General features: G+C 41.7%; 1 protein-coding gene across 6 annotated transcripts; it reads left to right on the top strand.

Annotated features, from left to right (window-relative positions):
- The first annotated feature begins 1,110 nt into the window (after positions 1-1,110).
- Positions 1,111-19,031, top strand: LOC121552827 (vascular endothelial growth factor A-A). 6 transcript variants are annotated; one of them, XM_041865887.2, is made up of 8 exons: positions 1,112-1,905; positions 3,742-3,787; positions 6,886-7,082; positions 7,718-7,794; positions 10,748-10,780; positions 13,919-13,987; positions 17,285-17,428; positions 17,606-19,031. In XM_041865887.2, the coding sequence occupies exons 1-8, from the start codon at positions 1,840-1,842 to the stop codon at positions 17,625-17,627; spliced, it is 654 nt and encodes a 217-aa protein (XP_041721821.1). In that variant the 5' UTR covers positions 1,112-1,839; the 3' UTR covers positions 17,628-19,031. The 6 variants fall into 6 exon arrangements, with proteins under 6 accessions (XP_041721824.1, XP_041721821.1, XP_041721820.1 ...); XM_041865886.2 differs by having other exon boundaries at positions 17,285-17,464; XM_041865889.2 differs by lacking the exon at positions 13,919-13,987.
- The last annotated feature ends 5,562 nt before the right edge of the window (positions 19,032-24,593 follow it).

Here is a 24,593-nt window from a genome sequence, read left to right as displayed (position 1 = left end):
CTAATGGTTGATCAACAAAATATTGAACACTTAATCTTTTGCATAGAAATATGGGCTGTGGGCAGAATTTACTTTTAAATTGTTCAATAGACAATCAATCTTGCGGAATGCACTCGCTATAGGCAGCATGCATTTTATTTGGTTGAAAAAGTCACAGCAAAAGACTAAAACATTCTGCCGACACTTCTATAGAAATGTGATCAAATTTGCTATACCGATTTCTTTCAGAAACGGGGGGGGGGGGGTAGATCAGCTTTAATATTGCAGATAGATTGTAACTTCCATCAATGTAATTGTCTGCATCACTTCCAATCCCCCATATGTTTATTTTTTTCTCGCAAATACTATATACATTTTATGGACACAGTCAATTTTACAATAATTCTATTTTGTTTGTTTTTACTCCTGAACTTCCTTTTTTTTGTTACCATAAAAGGTGAATGGAGGGCGTTTCCAGGCGGGGTTGTAGTGCTTGTTCACGAGTGCACAAATATAATAATAATATGGCTCTGATTTATCAATGAAAACGTGTATATTTTGGGTGGCCCACCTAATCCTAGAATCTCCACACGCCAGAATTTAGTAAGAAATGTACATACGGTTGATAAATGAGGGTTGTCACTAGTTACCACAGCCACAACGTCAGAATGGGCTTTATCGTAAATATTAATGAAAACAAAGCTTTTTGCTCTTAATTTAAGGCTAGTGTTAGACATACGGTTAGCAATGTGGTTAAGGTTAGGGTTAAGGTTAGGGTTATGTTTAAAATCAGATTTTAAGAAGAAAATTGTTGAAATAGGCGGGGTTTAGCCATAATATGACTTTGTAGCTGTGGTAACTAGTAAACGTCCATAAAATAGGCCCCTCGTTTCCACTAGCTAATCAGATTCCACAGCCACAAAGTCAGATTTCACAAACACAAAGTCAAAATTGGCTACAAAAATTAGCTTTTCGTTTTCATTCAAGGTCAGGGTTAGGCGTTATACGGTTAGCAGTGTGGTTAATGTTAGGGTTAAGGTTAGGACTAGGTTTAAAATCACATTTTAAGATTATAATAATTTTTTTTTTAATGGGCGGGGTCTTTGTCTTTGTGGGTATAGAAGCTAGTGACGACCATCCCTCCTTGCCGCACGACAATTCGACAGTGTTGGCTCACAAGAGACCGAAACGGGAGGAGATGTTTTAGACCTCCGAAAATATTTTACGGTGATGTGTTAACAATTTCAAGAGGATATAAGAGAGCTGGGATCACGCAAACCGGGAACGAGCAGGAAGCGAAAATAAACGGCAGTTTATGTCACGGTTGGAAGTTTTGACGGATTTCAAAACAGAGTGGATTCTGTGAATGTGATTGTAAACACTGTTCTGGGGTTGACACGAATTTAGGCTAATTGCGTAGGACTGAAAGTTTCTGTAGGCTAATAGCAATTTTCCTTTTTCCAATGGACACGCATTTGGAGACTGCTTGCACACCAAGTATGGAATTACCCCTGTAATGTGGATTGCAATTTCGTTTGAAGAAAATAAAGGTCTACTCCAGAACAATGTGAAAAGATACCCGTCCTGGATTCTAATGTTTCTGGATATCTTGAAAATTATTGGCAACAGTTGAAAGAAAGTCGTTATGCTCAACGGATTTTTGCTCAGGTGTCTTGCCTGCTCCGACCGTGGGACCAAAATGGATTTGACGCCACTACAGACCCCGGTCCCCCTTTTACAGAAGTTCTAACAGTTCTTACACTTTGTTATTACTGTTTTAAACTTTACAAATGCTTTGGAAGAAATCGCCAGACGACCCGCTTGGATTTTAAATCGACAATTGCATTTGGAATTTCAATCATGAACTTTGTTGACAGTTTGATAACATTATTTCTCCTGACACTTCTGTATTTGTCAGCTGTCAAGGTAAGTTATGTTATAACAGACCCCGGGTCTAAATGGACGTCAAGAAATTGATTATATTTGTGAAATGTGGTCAACTGTAGGTCGTCCTTGTCACTCCCATTACTAGGTCATTACTCATGTTTTAACAACCTCAAAATGTTTCGTGGCTTCGGCGATATGTAAATCGCAATTACGCAAAACTGACACTACACCGACTTCACGCAGGCAGGCCTATTTAGCCTACTGTCTGACGTGGTGGCTGATGCGTTGTCATTCACAGAGCTGGAATATGTAGGGCCTAATGGTTTTGAACGAATGTGAGGAAGTTTAGTCTCGTCTGGTGATTGCGGGCCTGCTCAGAACCACCTTGGCAAATTATTACGCTTTAAAGGCGCAGCAGCGGCATTTTGAATTCAAAGAGATATGGCAACAGGTTCGCTGCCTGCACACTCGATCCTGGCTTCATTTTAGTCCGCATTATTAGAATAGCCTAGCACTACCCACCCACCCACATTTGAAATTCTACATTCTGACAAATGGCGCATTGGCTTCATATTTTAAAAAGGCTTTAAAACGACTTTAGACTTTACAATGTAGACGTGGAAGTCTGTTGGTTTGCAAACCATTAATCAAGATGTTGAAGCCTCCTCATAACCTTTGAGCGAAAGTTTAGGGAAAAACAAAAACACCAACCAATAGTTATAGTAGACACTGGCCTGAATAGGTTAAACTCCTGAATGATATTGAATTGGCATATAGGCCGACTTTCTCAGTAGCTGGGGCGGTCCATAGGTTTCCAATGGCTCATATAAGTTATAGGCCTAGTATGGAAAATGTATGCACCCACTAACTGTAAGTCGCTCTGGATAAGAGCGTCTGCTAAATGACTAAAATGTATCTATTAGACCTTTTTATATTATGAACACTAAAATACAGTTTTACAACTAATAGCCCACAAAGGCCTATAGCTTTTAACCCTGCAGAGGTCCCGTGCCCAAGCAGCCCACCTCTCTTGAGTCTCTCCGGCGCCCCTACAACGGTCAACCCGTTAACTCCCTAGAGAGGAGTCAAGCGTTTTTTTTGTTAAACGTGCTCTTATAATCAACCCTGTGCAGTCAAAGCAACTGGTCGTAATTAGTAATATCATCACATTGTCCATGGGCAAGTGTTCGCATCTTGACATCCACCCCATTAATAACAGCATTTAAGTGTTGCGGCCACTCGTAAACTCCAATCGCCGGACATTCACACCACCCAAGGGGCGGGGATTGCCGCTGCCTGAAAAGAAACCGGGTCTATTTTACTTTTGGCAGGGGTGAAATGTTCACCGGTTGTTACATTGTGTGCTTGCGTTGCTCCGACTAAAAACTCCATAGTCCTCACAGAAAGCCACTAGGTAATCCATCTCCAGGCCTCATGCAATCCTGGGCAGCTATTGCGCGACTATGTGTTTGCTTGCGTAAAGTGGAAAGATGCCAGTCTCTATGGGGCGACTGACAGCAATCACCGTGGAGAAATGTAGCAAACTGGGCTAGATGCAGGTCATTGTACCAACAGTTACCAAATGTAGTCTCTGTTGAGTTGTGTAGTTTAAACTCATATAGAGAATGAAATTGTAACATTTGCAAACATAGGCCTAAAACATCTTCACAGTGAAAGATAATGTAGCCTTGGCTATGAAACAAAACAAACAAAGACACCGCGTGGTCTTTGACAGCGACCAACGTCATATCGTATGTCTGCGCCACGTAGCCTCTTTGGTTGCAAATTAGTAAATGTGAACTGTATGAAATTCATGAACGTAAGCCTACAATTTAATCTTCAATTTGTGTGCCCCTTTTCCTTTCTCCCGCGCAGAGTGCCCACATACCTAAGGAAGGAGGGAGGAGTGCGCATGACGGCGGTAGGTGTTCGATAGGGCACCGTGGGAATAAGCTTTCATTGGGCTCCATCGTAGGCAAACTGCCAATGAAACGGGGTTTGTGTGGTGCTCATTGAGAGCACAGGGAGACCCACGCCGCCTGGCGGAAGGAAGCCTAACTGCACCGTGTCCTCATGTTGGCTGAAGTAGGCTCCAACATTGAAATAATAGTAATACATTTAAAACGGAGTGTTGTCCATTTTCATTAATAATCTCCACGAATTCCATTTGAAATATTGTTTGAGGTTAAGATGTTGAAATTATTTTTTTAGAATGGAATTTAGTCTCTGGCCCTCTTGGCTTCTTTACACAAGCCTATGTTGCACAATATTAGGAAAGGGGCTGCTCTCTCAATCAAAAGCTGAACTTTATATGTGATTGTTTCATACTATGCTTGATTTGGCTGGAATAGGACACTGCAGGGGGTGTGCTATTATTTCCAATCAACCCCTTTCTCTCCAAGAGGAATCAGAGTTCTCTGTATGTGGTGTCTCAATGTCTTTCCCAACATGTGCACCACTAGGCTACAATGTGTTTAGTGCTTCAAAGCAGAAGGTACCTAGCTTTGTGGGGCTGAGAGAGGGAGAAAAAGAGGAAGTCTGTACAAAAGCATACCACAGCCACAGTGAGAGCGGAAGGGAGGGGGACACCTTGATGGGTGAGATAATACAATAATATAATATAGATGTAATGTAGCAGATGATTATATCCATAGCAACTTACAGTAGTGCGTGCATACATATGGTTGACCCAGTGGGCGATGGCGATGCCGGTTGTTGAAGGAAAGTGTATGTATTAGACATATATTTTGTAATAAGTGTGTGTGTGTGTGCATGTGCGTGGAGTATGTACAGTGCCTTCAGAAAGTGTTCACACACCTGGACCTTTCCCACATTTTGTTGTGTTACAAAGTGGGATTAAAATGGATGTAATTGTCATTTTTTTGTCAACGATCTACACAAAATACTCAGTCAAAGTGGAAGAAAAATGTGTAAAATAATTTTGAAAAAATAAAATAAAACAAATATTACTTGATTTAGATAAGTATTCAGCCCCCTGAGTCAATACACGTTAGAATAATACAAGCATACCCATAACATGATGCAGCCACCACTATGCTTGAAAATATGGATAGTGGTACTCAGTAATGTTTGGGGCAAATTCAAGACAACACATAACACTTTGTATTCAGGACAAAAAGTTAATTGCTTTGTCATATTTTTTGCAGTATTACTTTAGTGCCTTGTTGCAAACAGGATGCATGTTTTGGAATATTTTTTTATTCTGTACAGCAGGGTTCTTCAATCCTGGTCCTGGAGGGCCGAAACACCTCTGTTTTTCATCCTCTCCTTCTAATCAGGGGCTAATTCAGACCTGGGAAAACCAGGTGAGTGCAATTAACTACCAGGTAGAAATAAAAAACAGAAGTGTTTCGGCCCTCCAGGACCAGGATTGAAGAACCCTGCTGTACAGGCTTCCTTCTTTTCACTATGTCAATTAGGTTAGTATTGTGGAGTAACTACAATGTTGTTAATAATAATATGCCATTTAGCAGACGCTTTTATCCAAAGCGACTTAGTCATTTGTGCATACATTTTTACGTATGGGTGGTCCCGGGGATCGAACCCACTACCCTGGCATTACAAGCGCCATGCTCTACCAATTGAGCCATCCTCTATTTTCTCTTGTCACAGCCATTAAACTCTGTAACTGTTTTAAAGTCACCATTGGCCACATGGTGAAATCCCTGAGTGGTTTCCTTCCTCTCCGGCTACTGAGTTAGGAAGGATGCCTGTATCTTTATAGTGACTGGGTGTATTGATAAACCATCCAAAGTGTAATTCATAACTTTACCATGCTCAAAGGGGTGTTTTTTATTTTATTTTCACCCATCTACCAAAAGGTGCCCTTCTTTGCGAGTCATTGGAAAACATCACTGGTCTTTGTGGTTGAATCTGTGTTTGAAATTCACTGCTCAACTGAGGGACCTTACAGATAATTGTATGTGTGGGGTACAGAGATGAGGTAGTCATAAAAAATTAATGTTAAACACTATTGCACACAGTAGCTAGGTTTCCATCCAATCATGCACATTTTATAGATTCCACATAATGAAAATATGCTCATTTTCCCACCAGTGGCATGTTTCCACCAAATGGACTTGTTGCGGATAAAATATGAGTGTGTGATGAGGTAGTGCACACAATGTACTTTTTCGCTTATGTTTTCATGTAAAGTTCCATGTGTTTCAATCGCATTTTCAACTCTACCGATAGTTTTGTTACAAAAACTGTTGTGTTAAATAGCAAATGTGCCTAATCTGGTCTTGGCACATGCGCTTTAGCCAACAGCTCGCAGATACAGTGCGGGTAGGCTGTCTGGGTAGGCTAGTTTACATGATGAGATTATTATGGATAAATATTTTTTATTTGTCAAACGGCAGTCGAGCATCAATCATCATGTCACCAGAATAAGACCCTCGCTCTAATAATGACTCCATAATCCATGCTTTCTGAGAATGCTATAAAGTCAAAAAGTTATGGGCGGAGCTAGAAAGTTGGCTGTCAGAAGTATTACAATGTAAACTTACTTTAAAGGTCCCACCATGTAGGACGAACAAATTATCTGTCGGCATTTATAAAATTACACCAAAACGTCCTGTTTCCATCGCAGCTGTCATTATTTTATTTTTTTATACAATATGACTTTACTTGCATAAAAACAGGATGGAAACGTGGTTAGTGAGTCCATGCAACTTATGTGACTTGTTAAGCACATTTTTACTCCTGAACTTATTTAGGCTTGCCATAAAGGTTTGAATACTTATTGACTCAAGACATTTCAGCTTTTCATTCTTAATTAATTTGCAAAGATTTCGAAAAAATATAATTCCACTTTGACATTATGGGGGTATTGTGTGTAGGCCAGTGACACAAAATCTCAATTGAATCCATTTTAAATGCAGGCTGTAACACAACAAAATGTGGAAAAATCAAGGGGTGTGAATACTTTCTGAAAGCACTGTGCAGTATGTGTGTATAGGTTCTTGGTATATTAAATGTGTGTATGTTTCTCCTCAGTGATCTCCTTCATGGAGGTGTACAATAAGAGCCTGTGTCGGCCCAGGGAGCTGCTGGTAGAGATCCTACAGGAGTACCCAGAGGAGGTAGAACACATCTTCATCCCGTCCTGTGTGGTGCTGACACGCTGCGCAGGCTGCTGCAATGACGAGATGCTACAGTGTACTCCAACCTCCACGCATAACGTCACCATGGAGGTGAGAGACTGAGCGTTTTACATTTTAACCCTTACACATCTCATCACACTTTTAACTCCTACAACCCTACTTCTACATATAACGGAGTCTTCACCAAGGAGGTGAGGGACTGACCCCTGACCTTTGACTGTTTAACCCCTAACCTCTTACATTTTGACTGGCCACCTCCCCAAAATGGCCCTTTATAACGGAGGTGAAACTACACTTAACCCCATACTTCTTTCTCTCTCTGCAAATTCCTCTGTCCCCCACATCCCCTCACAACACAGTAACATCACTATGGAAGTGAGAGCCCTTAAACTTTAACCTTTAACCCCATAGCCTCTAACCTCCCCTTATCCTCACATACTATAACATCACTATACAGCTGACAGTCCAACACCTCGACCCCCCCCACCCACCCCAATCTGTTTAAGGAATCCCCCCAGCCTCTTTTTGACAATCCATATACCCTTATACTACACGTGCGTCTCAAGTTATGTGGGTCTGTATATGTAGATATATGAGAGTGTAAACAGTATATGTTCTAGTATATTTGGGTATATGTCCGAGAGCAAGTGAGAAAGGAGAGTCTATGTGAGTATGTTTGACCATTCTATATTTGACTCTGACTCTGTCTTCTCCTGTTTCCACAGATAAAAAGAATAAAACCCCACAGGCAACAAAATGATATCTTTATGAGTTTTACAGAACACAATGCATGTGAATGCAGGTAAGAAGTGTTTTCGTATTATTTTGTACACATGCTGCACGTATACACACACACACACACACACACTATCTATTCCAGTGTTCTTCTCAGTTCGGGGCATATGGAGGTCTTTTCTACAAGGAATTTAGGGGAATTGAGATAAATAAGAGTACGTTCTGACTTCCAGGTGCCCTCTACCATCACACTGGTCTGGTCTAGTCCATCCAGATCACATAGTGCATGCAGAGTCACTTTAAACCCTTGGGTCCCCAGACTGCAACAGCCTCTAGCCCTTGACATGCTGCAGGTCACAGAAAAGTCACACTGCATGAACCACATATCAGCGTTTTCATTTAACACCATAGCTGTTCATTTATAAAAATAAAAAAAATGTTATGAAGATTTCTATCTTACTCGTAGAGGCTACGTTCAGTGTGTAGCATTTCCACCTTTTCATAACCGGCATATAAGCTGCTCACAAACTGCTCATAAACCATTAAAGGGATAGTGCAAGATATTTGTCAATCAAGCCGTTTTCAGTCAGTAGAATTCATGGATAACATTTTTATATCGATGCAGTTTGAAGGAAGTTGAAGGTAGTTTCACAAGCCATTGCTAACTAGATTTAGCGTAATAACTGGAGGTCTACAGGAATTATCACCATTTTGAAGCTAAATGTATAATTATATAAAATATATACAACACATTTCCACCAACAGGTTTCTGTGCCAATGCACCATACAACCAATAAGCAAAGCATAACTGTATACCGATTACCAACTTCGGGCTCTTCAACATCATGGTTTGCGTTTTCAACACCACAATCAAATAGTGTATGTCAATCTCGACAAACAGAAAATACAGTGCATTCAGAAAGTATTCAGACTCCTTGACTTTTTCCACATTTTGTTACGTTACATCCTTATTCTAAAATGGATTAAATTGTTTTTTCCCCTCATCAATTTACACACAATACCCCATAATGACAAAGCAAAAACAGGTTTATAGATTTTTTTTTTTTTAGCAAAAAACCAAAACAACAACGTTTACATAAGTATTCAGACCCTTTACTCAGTACTTTGTTGAAGCACCTTTGGCAGCGATTACAGCCTCGAGTCTTCTTGGGTATGACGCTACAAACTTGGCACACCTGTATTTGGGGAGTTTCTCCCATTCTTCTCTACAGATCCTCTCAAGCTCTGTCAGGTTGGATGGGGAGCGTTGCTGCACAGCTATTTTCAGGTCTCTCCAGAGATGTTAGATCGGGTTCAAGTCCAGGCTCTGGCTGGGCCACTCAAGGACATTCAGAGACTTGTCCCGAAGCCACTCCTGCGTTGTCTTGGCTGTGTGCTTAGGGTCGTTTTCCTGTTGGAAGGTGAACCGTCGCCCCAGTCTGAGGCTCTGGAGCAGGTTTTCATCAAGGATTGTTCTGTACTTTGCTCCGTTCACCTTTCCCTCAATCCTGAATAGTCTCCCAGTCCCTGCCGCTGAAAAACGTCCCCACAGCATGATGCTGCCACCACCATGCTTCACTGTAGGGAGGTTTCCTCCAGATGTGACGCTTGGCAATCAATTTTAGAATAAGGCTGTAACCTGAGTGGCGCAGTGGTCTAAGGCGCCGCATCGCAGTGCTAGCTGTGTCACTAGAGATCCTGGTTCGATTCCAGGCTCCGTCGCGGCCGGCCGCGACCGGGAGACCCATGGGGCGGCGCACAATTGGCCCAGTGCCGTCCAGGGTAGGGGAGGGTTTGGCCGGCAGGGATGTTCTTGTCCTATCGCGCACTCGTGACTCCTGTGGCGGGCCGGGCGCAGTGCACACTGACTCGGTCGCCAGGTGTACGGTGTTTCCTCCGTCACATTGCTACGGCTGGCTTCCGGGATAAGCGGGCACTGTGTCAAGAAGCAGTGTGGCTAGGTTGGGTTGTGTTTCGGAGAACGCACGACTCTCGACCTTCGCCTCTCCCGTGTCCGTACGGGAGTTGCAGTGATGGGACAAGACGGTAACTACCAATTGGATACCACGAAATTGGGGAGAAAAAGGGGGTAAAAAAATAATAAAAATAATACGGCTGTAACGTAACAATGTGGAAAAAGTCAAGGGGTCTGAATACTTTCCGAATGCACTGTACATTCCTCCCTACCTTGTACCTAAGATCAATAGGGGATGTTTTTGAGCACGGTGTCTCTTGTCGTCACTGTTCTTTCATGCTCAATCATGCACCTCTCTGCTGCTTATCAGCTGTTCCTCTTTGTTCTAATACACATTTTCAAACGGTCCCTTGGCAAATTCCTTCAAACTGCATGCAGAGACATAAAAATGTTATCCATGAGTTCATCTGAACATTGCCAAAATCTCGCAATACACTTTTAATTAGGAGTTTGTTAACCATCAGTAAACCGTTGTATGTTTTCGCGACTCCAGCTAGTTTATAAGTAGACTGTATCGTGTTTTCTTTGTTTTTTTACAGTTTTCTCCGAACCTATAAGTACTATGAAATGAGAAGTTTCCAAATTCTTGAGCTCCTGTACCCACTGGATTAGCTGTGAGCCAGAGGATTTGTTGCTCCATAATCAGTTATCGCCAAATGATCTATCAAGTTGAGCAACAAAATAGACATGACAATCTGCTATTGTTATCAGATATTGTGTGTGTGTGTGTGTGTGTGTGTGTGTGTGTGTGTGTGTGTGTGTGTGTGTGTGTGTGTGTGTATATGTGTGCGCCCGTGTGTGTGTGTGTGTGTGTGTTTGTTTCAAGGAGATAAGTCAGGGAGAAAGACAGCCTTGTCAGAGGTAACGAAAGTATTGTCATGACTACTTAGGGATCAGGGATGGAAAACACTAGAGTAGCAGAGTGCTATAGGGCCATCCAAGCTAATACCTGCCTATGTCTAGCTGTCCACTGTTGATGATTTTTGAATCAGTTTACGAACAGTGTGGGCTGTGAGATAACATCATGTTTGTTTCTGTCTTTCAGGCCAAAGAATGAAGTGAAAGAGCAGAGAGAAAAGTGAGTACAGACTCTTCCTGTGTTGTCTGGAACACAAGGGAGGAGGCATGATTTGAGGAGACGTTTTTTCTGTCTGTCTTTTTCGCATTGTCTTTCTCCCGCTATCTTTCTCCATCTTCTCTCTCTCTCTTTATCGCTCTTTCTACTGTGCTCACACGTTTTCAGCATTTCTCTCTCTCAACCTGTGTGTTACACACAGTATACAACAATGTATCAAAGGATCACTCACACCACCATGTTGACACAGATCCAGTGATCTTCATGTAGTTTAGGAGTTCACAAAGAATCACTCCCCTTTTACCCATTCTAATTCCATGACCTTTTGAGCTATCAGGTGAGACACACGGGACAACCCCCAGAATGCTTCAACTCAGGTGAATGAGTGACACCTGATGAGGTCAATGCCCTCTGCACCAGTCATTTAATGTAATTTTCTATACACCTGTTCCTCTGTTATGATCCTCCCTTTACTCTCTGTACATGTCTTTAAGTATGTCTCAGGGTTCATGTCTCTACCTTTGTTTTACAGGCTCCTGTGATGTGTAGATAACGTTGTGTTTTTAGAGACCCCCTTTTAACCTTTTTTTTTATTATTTATTTTTACTGTTTATGGGTCTGGCTTTAGTGGTTCTGTTGTACAACAATTTGCCAAAGGATGTACTAAGGGTCGTTCAACTGCCTTCTCCCCCTCTACATGGGATTGTCTAGTTTTCCTATTGCCTAATCCTATGGGATTACGAGGGTCTTTGGTAGTATTTAGGTTTTATATGTCGGGTATCCTGCAGTATAGATGAGGGGCCTCTTTGGTAGTTAGTCACAGTGGTAATGTTAATGATGCTACAGAAAGGCCTTTGAACATCAATGGGCTGGATCAGTCATCCTATGGAAGCTAACTCCAGTCTAGGTTCACCCAATCGTTGTGCGGAAATGCTCCTTTCTTGTCACATTTTGATATACAGTACCAGTCAAAAGTTTGGACACACCTACTCGTTGTTGTACTGGATGCGTCTCAATCCACCACATCCGCCAATGTCGCACTTCCGCATCTGTGGTGAAAGGTGGCAGTCAAATGTTTGAACACATCTACTCATTCAAGGGTTATTCTTTATTTTTACTATTTTTTACATTGTAGAATAATGGTGAAGACATCAAAACTATGAAATAACACATGGAATCATGTAGTAACCAAAAAAGTGTTAAACAAATAAAAATATACTTTATATTTGAGATTCTTCAAATAGCCACCCTTTGCTTTGATGACGGCTTTGCACACTTTTGGCACTCAACCAGCTTCATGAGGAATGCTTTTTCAACAGTCTTGAAGGAGTTCCCACATATGCTGAGCACTTGTTGGCTGCTTTTCCTTCACTCTGCCGTCCAACTCATCCCAAACAATCGGGTGATTGTGGAGGCCAGGTCATCTGATGCAGCCAACAAGTCATCTGATGCAGCACTCCATCACTCTCCTTGGTAAAATAGCCCTTACTCAGCCTGGAGGTGTGTTGGGTCGTTGTCCTGTTGAAAAACAAATGATAGTCCCACTAAGCCCAAACCAGATGGGATGGTGTATCGCTGCAGAATGCTGTGGTAGCCATGCTGATTAAGTGTGCCTTGAATTCTAAATAAATCACAGACAGTCACCAGCAAAGCACCCCCACACCATAACACCACCTCCTCCATGCTTTACGGTGGGAACTACACATGCGGAGATAATCCGTTCACCCACACTGCATCTCACAAAGACACTGCGGTTTGAACCAAAAATCTCACATTTGGACTCCAGACCAAAATACATATTGCCACCGGTGTAATGTCCATCGCTCGTGTTTCTTGGCCCCAGCAGGTCTCTTCTTCTTATTGGTGTCCTTTAGTAGTGGTTTCTTTGCAGCAATTCGACCATGAAGGCCTGACTCACACAGTCCCCTCTGAACTGTTGATGTTGAGATTTACATTTACATTTTCGTCATTTAGCAGGCGCTCTTATCCAGAGCGACTTACAGTTAGTGAGTGCATACATTTTTCATACTGGCCCCCCGTGGGAATCGAACCCACAACCCTGGCGTTGCAAGCTCCAAGCTCTACCAACTGAGCTACAGGAAGCCTGAGATGTGTCTGTTACTTGAACTCTGTGAAGCATTTATTTGGGCTGCAATTTCTGAGGCTGGTAACTCTAATGAATTTATGCTCTGCAGCAGAGGTAACTCTGGGTCTTCCATTCCTGTGGCGGTCCTCATGAGAGCTAGTTTCATCATAGCGCTTGATGATGTTTGCGACTGCACTTGAAGAAACTTTCATGTCTTAAAGTAATGATGGACTGTCGTTTCTCTTTGCTTATTTGAGCTGTTCTTGTCATACTATGGACTTGGTCTTTTACCAAATAGGGCTATCTTCTGTATACCCCCCTACCTTGTCACAACACAACTGATTGTCTCAAACGCATTAAGAAGGAAAGAAATTCCACAAATTAACTTTTAACAAGGCACACCTGAAATGCATTCCAGGTGACTACCTCATGAAGCTGGTTGAGAGAATGCCAAGAGTGTGCAAAGCTGTCATCAAGGCAAAGGGTGGCTATTTGAAGAATCTCAAATATAATTTGATTTGTTGAATACTTTTTTGGTTACTACATGATTCCATATGTGTTAATTCATAGTTTTGATGTCTTCACTATTATTCTACAATGTAGAAAATAGTAAAAAATAAAGAAAAACCCTGGAATGAGTAGGTGTGTCCAAACTTTTGACTGGTAGTGTATATACCCTGCAGCTGTGAAATCTACTGGAAGTGCATACACTACCTGAAGCACATTGTACTGTTATCTCAAACAAGTTAAATCAGCGAGCTCGGCTGGCCCTCATGGTCCAGTATTTATTTGAAAATGTTAAGAGTAGCCGAGGGAGTGTTTGGGCCAAAAAGAAATGCTTCCACAGCCAAACTTAAATATGAAACTTGTGAAACCCTTTCTTTATGGTGTAAGAATGTCTCGAAGCCAGTGTTCTTTTGTTCATTTATTTTCTCAGAAAGTTAACAATGTCTCAACCTCTCAATTTATTAAGAACTCTGTTCAGTTTATTTGTCCCCTGTCCCCCCTCCTCCTCAGATGTCTTTGCGTTATTGTGCTTCTTTCTCTTTTTCCAGAAAACCCCGGAAAGGCAAGGGCAAAGGCCAAAAGCGAAAGAAAAAACGTGACAAAAAGAATCGCGAAGCGTATGTCCGCTCGGCCTTCTCCTCTCCCCACCTGCACCTGACTGTGGCGATTCTGATCATTAAGCTTGTTTGGGAGGAGTTAATTTGCCCCTTTTAATTAATTTGCTCTCTCCCTATTCACCACTCCGCCCAATACCACCACCACTCAATCCCACCACACACATCAATTGGCATGAGGCTTTTCTGAAACTCCACCGGAGTAGATAGAAGTCGTCCCTAAATAATAAATAACATCTGATCCTAGATCTATGGTTAGGGGTGACTTCTACCTCAAATCACCACACCTCACGCGATTCACCCATAACCCTGCCTCCTTACCTCACTACCACCCCCACCCCCCTGGTGATAAGGCTGGGGGAGAAGGAATGGAGTGATAGGGTAATGGTAACAGAACTGAACCTACCAGCATGGCTTTTTGCAGGCGATCTCACTAATCCAGTATCTGTTGTGGGAATCATCCAAGGCCTATGTCAGTGTTGAGTCTGTCTTACTTTTCTGTGTCTCGCACTTGTCCTTTTTCCCCTTTTATTTTTTAGTGTTTCTTTTGATCCCTCCAAACAGGTTTTTTCTGTTCTGTCCGCCATCACTGGGCTTTGTTTGCAATTTGAGGATACGAGAGATGGCTATCACATTGTTGTTTCTTTCTTGGTTATGTAAACCAACAAATTGTTTAGCCCGTTCTGTTTGTGTGTTCTCTTTGTTGCCTCCATGGATCTGAACAACACAAAGAACACATTATGTTTTGTTTGGTGCTGTTTTCAACGGAAAGAGGTGTTCATGTTTCTGAAATGGTCTTAATGTCAAAGAATAGAGTTGTTCTGTTCGTTGTGCTGTGCCTTTAGTTCTCAATGGAATGTCTGTCTGTCGTCCCCCATACTCTGTGAAAATGGTTTAACCCCTCTGTGTGGAAACGGAATGGTACAGTCTCTATTGTTGTTCTGTCATTTAAACCAGATCTACAGTGTCATGCAAAAGTATTCATCCCCCTTGGCGTTTTTCCTATTTTATTGCATTACAACCTGTAATTTTAAATGGATTTTGATTTTGATTTCATGTAATGGACATACACAAAATAGTCCAAATTGGTGAAATGAAAAAAAATACTTGTTTCAAATAATTCTAAAAAAATAAATAACGGAAAAGTGGTGCGTGCATATGTATTCACCCCCTTTGCTATGAAGCCCCTACATAAGATCTGGTGCAACCAATTACCTTCAGAAGTCACATAATTAGTTAAATAAAGTCCACATGTGTGCAATCTAAGTGTTAAATTAGTTAGATTGCACACAGGTGGACTTTATTTAAGCATCACATAATCTCAGTATGTATACACCTGTTCTGAAAAGCCCCAGAGTCTGCAACACCACTAAGCAAGGGGCACCACTAAGCAAGCGGCACCATGAAGACGAAGGAGCTCTCCAAACAGGTCAGGGACAAAGTTGTGGAGAAGTACAGATCAGGGTTGGGTTATAAAAAAAATATCAGAAACTATGAACATCCCACGGAGCACCATTAAATCCATTATAAAAAAATGGAAAGGATATGGCACCACCACAAACCTGCCAAAAGAGGGCCGCCACCCAAAACTCACGGACCAGGCAAGGAGGGCATTAATCAGAGGCAACAAAGAGCCCAAAGATAACCCTGAAGGAGCTGCAACGCTCCACAGCGGAGATTGGAGTATCTGTCCATAGGACCACTTTAAGCCGTACACTCCACAGAGCTGGGCTTTACGGAAGAGTGGCCAGAAAAAAGCCATTGCTTAAAGAAAAAAAATAAGCAAACACGTTTCGTGTTCGCCAAAGCCATGTAGGAGACTCCCCAAACATATGGAAGAAAGTACTCTGGTCAGATCAGACTAAAATTTAGCTTTTTGGCCATCAAGGAAACCGCTATGCCTGGCACAAACCCAACACCTCTCATCACCCCGAGAACAGCATCCCCACAGTGAAGCATGGTGGTGGCAGCATCATGCTGTGGGGATGTTTTTCATCGGCAGGGACTGGGAAACTGGTCAGAATTGAAGGAATGATGGATGGCGCTAAATACAGGGAAATTCTTGAGGGAAACCTGTTTCAGTCTTCCAGAGATTTGAGACTGGGACGGAGGTTCACCTTCCAGCAGGACAATGACCCTAAGCATACTGCTAAAGTAACACTCGAATGGTTTAAGGGGAAACATTTTAAATGTCTTGGAATGGCCTAGTCAAAGCCCAGACCTCAATCCAATTGAGAATCTGTGGTATGACTTAAAGATTGCTGTACACCAGCGGAACCCATCCAACTTGAAGGAGCTGGAGCAGTTTTGCCTTGAATAATGGGCAAAAATCCCAGTGGCTAGATGTGCCAAGCTTATAGAGACATACCCCAAGAGATTTGCAGGTGTAATTGCTGCAAAAGGGGGCTCTACAAAGTATTGAATAGTTATGCACACTCAAGTTTTCTGTTTTTTTGTCTTATTTATTTTGCATCTTCAAAGTGGTAGGCATGTTGTGTAAATCAAATGATACAAACCCCCCAAAAATCTATTTTAATTCCAGGTTGTAAGGCAACAAAATAGGAAAAATGCCAAGGGGGGGTGAATACTTTCGCAAGCCACTGTATCTTCTGGTATCTACTGGTTGTCTATCTGATCTGTGTCTATAAGGGAAAACATTTACTTTTTAATATTTTAATTAAATAAAAACTCATCCTGTATCTTTACGCACAAAGCAGACCTCTGAGTTTTATTTGATTATGTAAAAATAGAGTTTAGGGATGAGTTGATTTTGACAATGTTTTGTGTTGTAAGCCTCACGTCCCTTGCCAAAGCTAGCTGGTGCATGTCTAACCGAAACAATGCATACTGTACGTGGGCAAGCCAATCATCCTAAAAATCACTCCCCCCTACGAGACAGTAGGAGGTGGTCTCCCTGCCAGCATGGGCTGAGTCGGGAGCCAGGAGACGGGGGAGAGAGAGGGCGAAGGGTTTGGGGGTAATTTTGCTGTTTGCAAAGTGTCTGTTTTTGTACAACCCTCTGGTCACATGCTACAATTCATCCTCTTTTACCCACCCACACATACTGCACATTGACACATACAGCACATTCACACATAGGTCAGGGACATTAGGAGTGTGAAGTTGCAGCATGTGATAAGAGAGTTGACCTTAAGGAAAACGACCTTGGAAGTGTTTTTCTGTTAACACCATTATAATAAATATCCTCCCTCTCTTTTTCTCTTCCTCCTCTTTCCCCTTCTTCATCCTTCCCCTTCTCATTTCCTCTCCTCTCTCTCTGTCTTTTATATTATACTATAGTCAGTGTGAGCCATGTTGTGATGGCTGTTCAGAGAGGAGAAAGCGGTTGTTCATCCAGGACCCTCTAACCTGCCAGTGTTCCTGCAGAAACTCTGACGCCGACTGCAGGGCACGTCACCTGGAGCTCAACGAGCGGACCTGCAGGTGTGTGGGGGACTCTTGGACTCATAACTCCGTATGGTAACCAAGATGGTGTTTGGTGGCATTTCTTGACCACATTAAGGCATACCATTAGCCAAGAACCTGACCAAGACATTGGCGCTAAGACCACGAATGTGTCATACGATTCTGTTTAATGCCTGTCTTCTCTGTGATCCCCAGATGTGACAAGCCCAGGAGATGAGAGTCCAAGCTTCAGATGAAACAACGTGAAGGAATATTCCCAAGATATTTCACAGCACTTTCAACTCTGAGCTTATCTTCTCAGTGGAAAGCATTCCCCTGGTCTGACTGAGAAACAGCAGATAGAAAAGAGAGGGAGAGAGAAAGAAAGAAATAATAGAAAATAATCCCAATGTATCTGTATATACTAAGAGAGAGAGAGAAAGAAAAAGTACAGGATTTGTATTGCTGCTAAAAGAACTAACTAAAACCCATCACTATAAAAAAGCAAACAGTCATGTGGTTTGCATTTCGCTGGCGTTTGACTGGACTGCGGTTTTGTTGTTGATTCATTTATGCAAATACTTCACTGGATATATATATGAGTGTACTGTGGTTATGTGTCGAATCATAAGGAACAAAACCTAGCTATGTGGTACATATCTCCACAGAAAATAAAAGAAGATGAAGGAAGAACATTCTTCCTCTGAAACATACTTCCTGACCCATAGACTCCCTTTGCAGGAACCCAATGGCAGGACAGCCAATGGGAGATGGGGATCCGTCCCTTTATGACATCACTTCCTTTACCTTAAAGGAAGTTCTAGAACTGATGCGTGGAATGTGTGGAAAGCTAGAACTGCGTCTTTTGCTGCCCTAGCTAGCAGTGGAACTAGATTTGGAGTGCCATAATACTTCTAAAGGGATACTGGTGATTGATTTTGGTATATATGGAAACCACTAGAAACAACTGATACTGTAGCTTGATTCCATTGAGAAACTGTGCCTCACAAACTGTGCTAATCACTTTAGAGTGAGAAATCCTGAATTAGCTTCTTAAATTATTATTTTTTCTTTTTTTTGAAGGGGAGGGGGATGGTATGCTGTCTGCGGTTGAACTCAATACAGAATGCAATAGTATCGATGGCAAGCTGTCTGTATATACTATACATACTTAATATCCCTTATGTCATAGTCCACTATAGATAATTTATAATGTTAGAGTATTTTCAGTATTCAGTCCTCTACCCGTATTTAATTTGATCTATTTATATATCAAGTGTTATGTTCCTTTGGGTTTCCCCCCCTCCTTGCTATGTGATGTCATTGTGGTCTCCACTCTGCCTAGCTACATAGAGACACTCTGCTCTTGGCTTTCATAAGAAAAAGAAAAACCTTTTATGTAAACATTCCTGAAATGGATAATTTGTATGGATGCCATCTATTCTGGACTTATCAACCCTTTTTATAGAGGGTGGAGGTGCTGCGAGTGATATATTTTTTTAAACCTGCTCTATGGTCTTGGCGCGTGAGGCGCGTGCGTGCGTGCACGTGTGTGTGCGTTGTTGTGTTAGAGAGAAACAGGAGGCTTGTGCTTGTCTTGAGCTCCACCATGCAAATAACAATAAACCATTGCTAAAAGATAGCTTGGCCTACCAAGTCAACTGTTTGTATTACAGCTAGCAATCTGCAATATCAACAATATATGATTTCATGATAATAGTACTTATTGTTCCTTTTCCAATATTAACATGTTTTTTTTCTGTGACAGTGTAAAGTAGTAAAGCATATTTATTTACAAATTATATTGCTTTTTTATATATAAAATTGAGGAAAAGGTTGCTGTGTTTTGAAGCAGTGAGTTTTGAAGAGGTTGTATGAGTTATTGTTTGTGTAGTGTTTGAAACATGGCTGTCGTATGTTGGAGAAGCTATCTTCGATATCTGTTATGACTACGAAACTCGAAAAGGGATGCACTCACACAGCTCATAAGAGCATGTGCCGTGGAATATAAAACATGACTCAAAAGAAGAAATTCCTGAACACCTTTGACAAAGATCTATAGACCAAAATAGTGTATGAATAAAAAGGTGAGACTTTGGAGGAATTTCTTATTTTGAACGCCCATGAAACAGCATTAGAAAGGTATGAGGGACACATGGGGAAATACTTCAGATGACCTCTTACCTAGGAACTTTGGAAGTGTGTTTTTTCCTGCCATAGGCCACATTCAAATTCTTTAAATTGTCTTCCTTCCGCTCTCACAAAGTGACCTGACAGGTGCTGGTCACTGATCACAATGAGTGAGTTAGCAATGCGAGCTAGCATGTTCGCCACTAACAACGGTGGACTAGTAGTTACTGTAAAAATACTCCTTCTATGACATAATCTCAGAATATTATCCCTGCTTTGCTATGTAGTAAAGGTTTGGCGACAACAGCCTCTAGCCCAGTGGTTCCCAACCAGGGAACCATAAATGTGTTTTAACCTGTCCCCAAATTAATATACAGTGGGGGAAAAAAGTATTTAGTCAGCCACCAATTGTGCAAGTTCTCCCATCTAAAAAGATGAGAGAGGCCTGTAATTTTCATCATAGGTACACGTCAACTATGACAGACAAAATGAGAAAAATAAATCCAGAAAATCACATTGTAGGATTTTTAATGAATTTATTTGCAAATTACGGTGGAAAATAAGTATTTGGTCAATAACAAAAGTTTCTCAATACTTTGTTATTTACCCTTTGTTGGCAATGACACAGGTCAAACGTTTTCTGTAAGTCTTCACAAGGTTTTCACACACTGTTGCTGGTATTTTGGCCCATTCCTCCATGCAGATCTCCTCTAGAGCAGTGATGTTTTGGGGCTGTCGCTGGGCAACACAGACTTTCAACTCCCTCCAAAGATTTTCTATGGGGTTGAGATCTGGAGACTGGCTAGGCCACTCCAGGACCTTGAAATGCTTCTTACGAAGCCACTCCTTCGTTGCCCGGGCGGTGTGTTTGGGATCATTGTCATGCTGAAAGACCCAGCCACGTTTCATCTTCAATGCCCTTGCTGATGGAAGGAGGTTTTCACTCAAAATCTCTACGATACATGGCCCCCATTCATTCTTTCCTTTACACGGATCAGTCGTCCTGGTCCCTTTGCAGAAAAACAGCCCCAAAGCATGATGTTTCCACCACCATGCTTCACAGTAGGTATGGTGTTCTTTGGATGCAACTCAGCATTCTTTGTCCTCCAAACACGACGAGTTGAGTTTTTACCAAAAAGTTATATTTTGGTTTCATCTGACCATATGACATTCTCCCAATCCTCTTCTGGATCATCCAAATGCACTCTAGCAAACTTCAGACGGGCCTGGACATGTACTGGCTTAAGCAGGGGGACACGTCTGGCACTGCAGGATTTGAGTCCCTGGCAGCGTAGTGTGTTACTGATGGTAGGCTTTGTTACTTTGGTCCCAGCTCTCTGCAGGTCATTCACTAGGTCCCCCCGTGTGGTTCTGGGATTTTTGCTCACTGTTCTTGTGATCATTTTGACCCCACGGGGTGAGATCTTGCGTGGAGCCCCAGATCTAGGGAGATTAACAGTGGTCTTGTATGTCTTCCATTTCCTAATAATTGCTCCCACAGTTGATTTCTTCAAACCAAGCTGCTTACCTATTGCAGATTCAGTCTTCCCAGCCTGGTGCAGGTCTACAATTTTGTTTCTGGTGTCCTTTGACAGCTCTTTGGTCTTGGCCATAGTGGAGTTTGGAGTGTGACTGTTTGAGGTTGTGGACAGGTGTCTTTTATACTGATAACAAGTTCAAACAGGTGCCATTAATACAGGTAACGAGTGGAGGACAGAGGAGCCTCTTAAAGAAGAAGTTACAGGTCTGTGAGAGCCAGAAATCTTGCTTGTTTGTAGGTGACCAAATACTTATTTTCCACCATAATTTGCAAATAAATTCATTAAAAACCCTACAATGTGATTTTCTGGATTTTTGTTTCTCAATTTGTCTTTCATAGTTGACGTGTACCTATGATGAAAATTACAGGCCTCTCTCATCTTTTTAAGTGGGAGAACTTGCACAATTGGTGGCTGACTAAATACTTTTTTCCCCCACTGTAGTTGGTTCACAGTTGGTTTTGGTATTTTAACCTGCGTGTCATGACTCGGTCTGGTGGGGAAGGGCAAAATCAACATGTGCAAGATGGCAGACGCGTGGAGCCGGTTTGGTCAGCATGTAACGGGAAACACGCTATGCATAAATTTCAATATACGTGAGCAAGCTTTTCAGAAATCGCGAGTGCAGAAATTTTGTCTGAAATTTACGCAACGGTTATAAATGAGGCCCCTGGGGAGCAGAGCAGAAAATCCAATCCTAATCCCCCTGTAAATGTGGATTACAGGGAGATTGTTGGGTCTTTGGCCATGTTTGTTTTGAAACAGATGTAGCCATTTCCCAACGGATTACCCGTTAACGCAGAGCGCTAATGCAGTTGTGTGAAAAGACTTCTTTACCCCAACTATTTATTCTACTCATAAAATATACCATAAACACATTTAATCCCAGGGGCCCTCACACAGCTAAACACCCTTAAGAATGCCGTACATGATTTAATCTGTGATTTACTCTGGTATCCAGGGGAGGTAAGCGACCGAGCCATCCATTTCTCTCCCCCGCTAGCTATGTAAACATAGCCTAACACATGCTAGCTAGCAGACCTGCTGGACTTTACTCTGTTAGTTTAGTAACAGCGAGTCTGTGACAGATTTGATTGTTTTTATAAAGGGACAGTTTAATGTGTGATCCAACACTGTTTTCATTCTGGTTCCTCTCTCTCTCTCTCGCTTAATGGAGGGAAAATATACGCGAAGTACAGAATGACTAAGCGTTTTTGTTGTTCTTTGTGAGGTATTGTGTTTTAGTCAAGAACTCCAGCTATAGTTATTTTACTACTGTATATACAGGTCTGGTTGCTTGCATTTAGTAACTTCAGAAAGACAGACTTTTCCCACAGACTAACTTTTCCAATGTTTATCGATTTATCATGGTGGGGAACTCTCCTTGTACCCTGTTTATCTCTTTGTCTCTCCATTAATTTCTCTGTTGTAATCTAGAGCAATATTTTACAGCAAACCCCACAGGGAGCAGAATTACATATTATTTCTTAAAAGTCTAAGCTGTTGGGGGGGGTTCTAAACTGACATATGGAATTGTTTTAAGATGGTCATACTATGGATCATTTAGATATTTGATTTGGAATTTTATACAGTACCAGTCAAAAGTTTGGACAGACCTACTCATTCTAGGGTTTTTCTTAATTTTTTATTATTTTCTACATTGTAGAATAATAGTGAAGACATCAAAACTATGAAATAACACATATGGAATCATGTAGTATGCAAAAAAGTGTTAAACAAATCTAAATATATTTTATATTTGAGATTCTTCAAATAGCCACCCTTTGCCTTGATGACAGCTTTGCACACTCTTGGCATTCTCTCAACCAGCTTCACCTGGAATGCTTTTCCAACAGTCTTGAAGGAGTTCCCACATGCTGAGCACTTGTTGGCTGCTTTTCCTTCACTCTGCCGTCCAACTCATCCCAAACCATCTCAATTGGGTTGAGGTCGTGGGATTGTGGAGGCCAGGTCATCTGATGCAGCACTCCATCACTCTCCTTGGTAAAATAGCCCTTACACAGCCTGGAGGTGTGTTGGGTCATTGTCCTGTTGAAAAACAAATGATAGTCCCACTAAGCCCAAACCAGATGGGATGGTTTATCGCTGCAGAATGCTGTGGTAGCCATGCTGGTTAAGTGTGCCTTGAATTCTAAATAAAATACATACAGTGTCACCAGCAAAGCACCCCCACACCATAACACCTCCTCCTCCATGCTTTACGGTGGGAACTACACATGCGGAGATCATCCGTTCACCCACACGCGTCTCCAATTTGGACTCCAGACCAATGGACAAATTTCCACCGGTCTAATGTCCATTGCTCGTGTTTCTTGGCCAAGCAGGTCTCTTCTTATTATTGATGTCCTTTAGTAGTGGTTTCTTTGCAACAATTTGACCATGAAGGCCTGATTCACACAGTCCCTTCTGAACAGTTGATGTTGAGATGTGTCTGTAACTTGAACTCCGTGAAGCATTTATTTGGGCTGCAATTTCTGAGGCTGTTAACTCTAATGAACTTAACCTCAGCAGCAGAGGTAACTCTGGGCCTTCCATTCCTGTGGCGGTCCTCATGAGAGCCAGTTTCATGATAGCGCTTGATGAGTTTTGCGACTGTACTTGAAGAAACTTTTAAAGTTCTTTAAATTGTCCATATTGACTAACCTTCATGTCTTAAAGTAATGATGGACTGTTGTTTCTCTTTGCTTATTTGAGCTGTTCTTGCCATAATATGGACATGGTCTTTTACCAAATAGGCTATCTTCTGTATACCCCCCCCTACCTTGTCACAACACAACTGATTGGCTCAAACGCATTAAGAAGGAAAGAAATTCCACAAATTAAGAAGGCACACCTGTTAATTGAAATGCATTCCAAGTGACTACCTCATGAAACTGGTTGAGAGAATGCCAAGAGTGTGCAAAGCTGTCATCAAGGCAAAGGATGGCTATTTGAAGAATCTCAAATATAAAATATATTTTTATTTGTTTAACACTTTTTTGGTTACTACATGATTCCATATGTGTTATTTCATAGTTTTGATGTCTTCACTATTATTCTACAATGTAAAAATAAAGAATAACCCTTGAATGAGTAGGTGTATTCAAACTTTTGACTGCCACCTTTCACCGCAGATGCGGAAGTGCGACATCGGCGGATGTGGTGGATTGAGACGTATCCAGTACAACAACAAAAAATTGATGGATTTTGATAGGATTTATTTTCATGTTACTTAGATTGACGCTCCGGTGCGATCTGTCTGTCTTCTTTTTTCTGTCTTTCTTTCTGCTGAGTTTCTCTAAAATCTCCAATGTGGCCCACTTCCCCTGGATTACCCTCCTTTAGAATGGTCTCGCAAGCGTTTCATTACGTGATTAATCAGAGAACACAGATTTATCTGATGGCAGCTCTCTCGGGGAAGGAAGAGGACTGGAGGCACATTCCTTCAGTTGGACACTAATGGAACTCAACACTTCATGCTGAGATGTGCTACTTTGTTCTAGGAGGTCATTGTACAATAGGTTGTTGGCTTTTAG

The sequence above is a fragment of the Coregonus clupeaformis genome, chromosome 36, assembly GCF_020615455.1.
Source record: "Coregonus clupeaformis isolate EN_2021a chromosome 36, ASM2061545v1, whole genome shotgun sequence".
Classification (NCBI taxonomy): domain Eukaryota; kingdom Metazoa; phylum Chordata; class Actinopteri; order Salmoniformes; family Salmonidae; genus Coregonus; species Coregonus clupeaformis.
The sequence above is the reverse complement of the archived record's forward strand: the minus strand, read 5'-3'. Positions and strand labels throughout refer to the sequence as shown.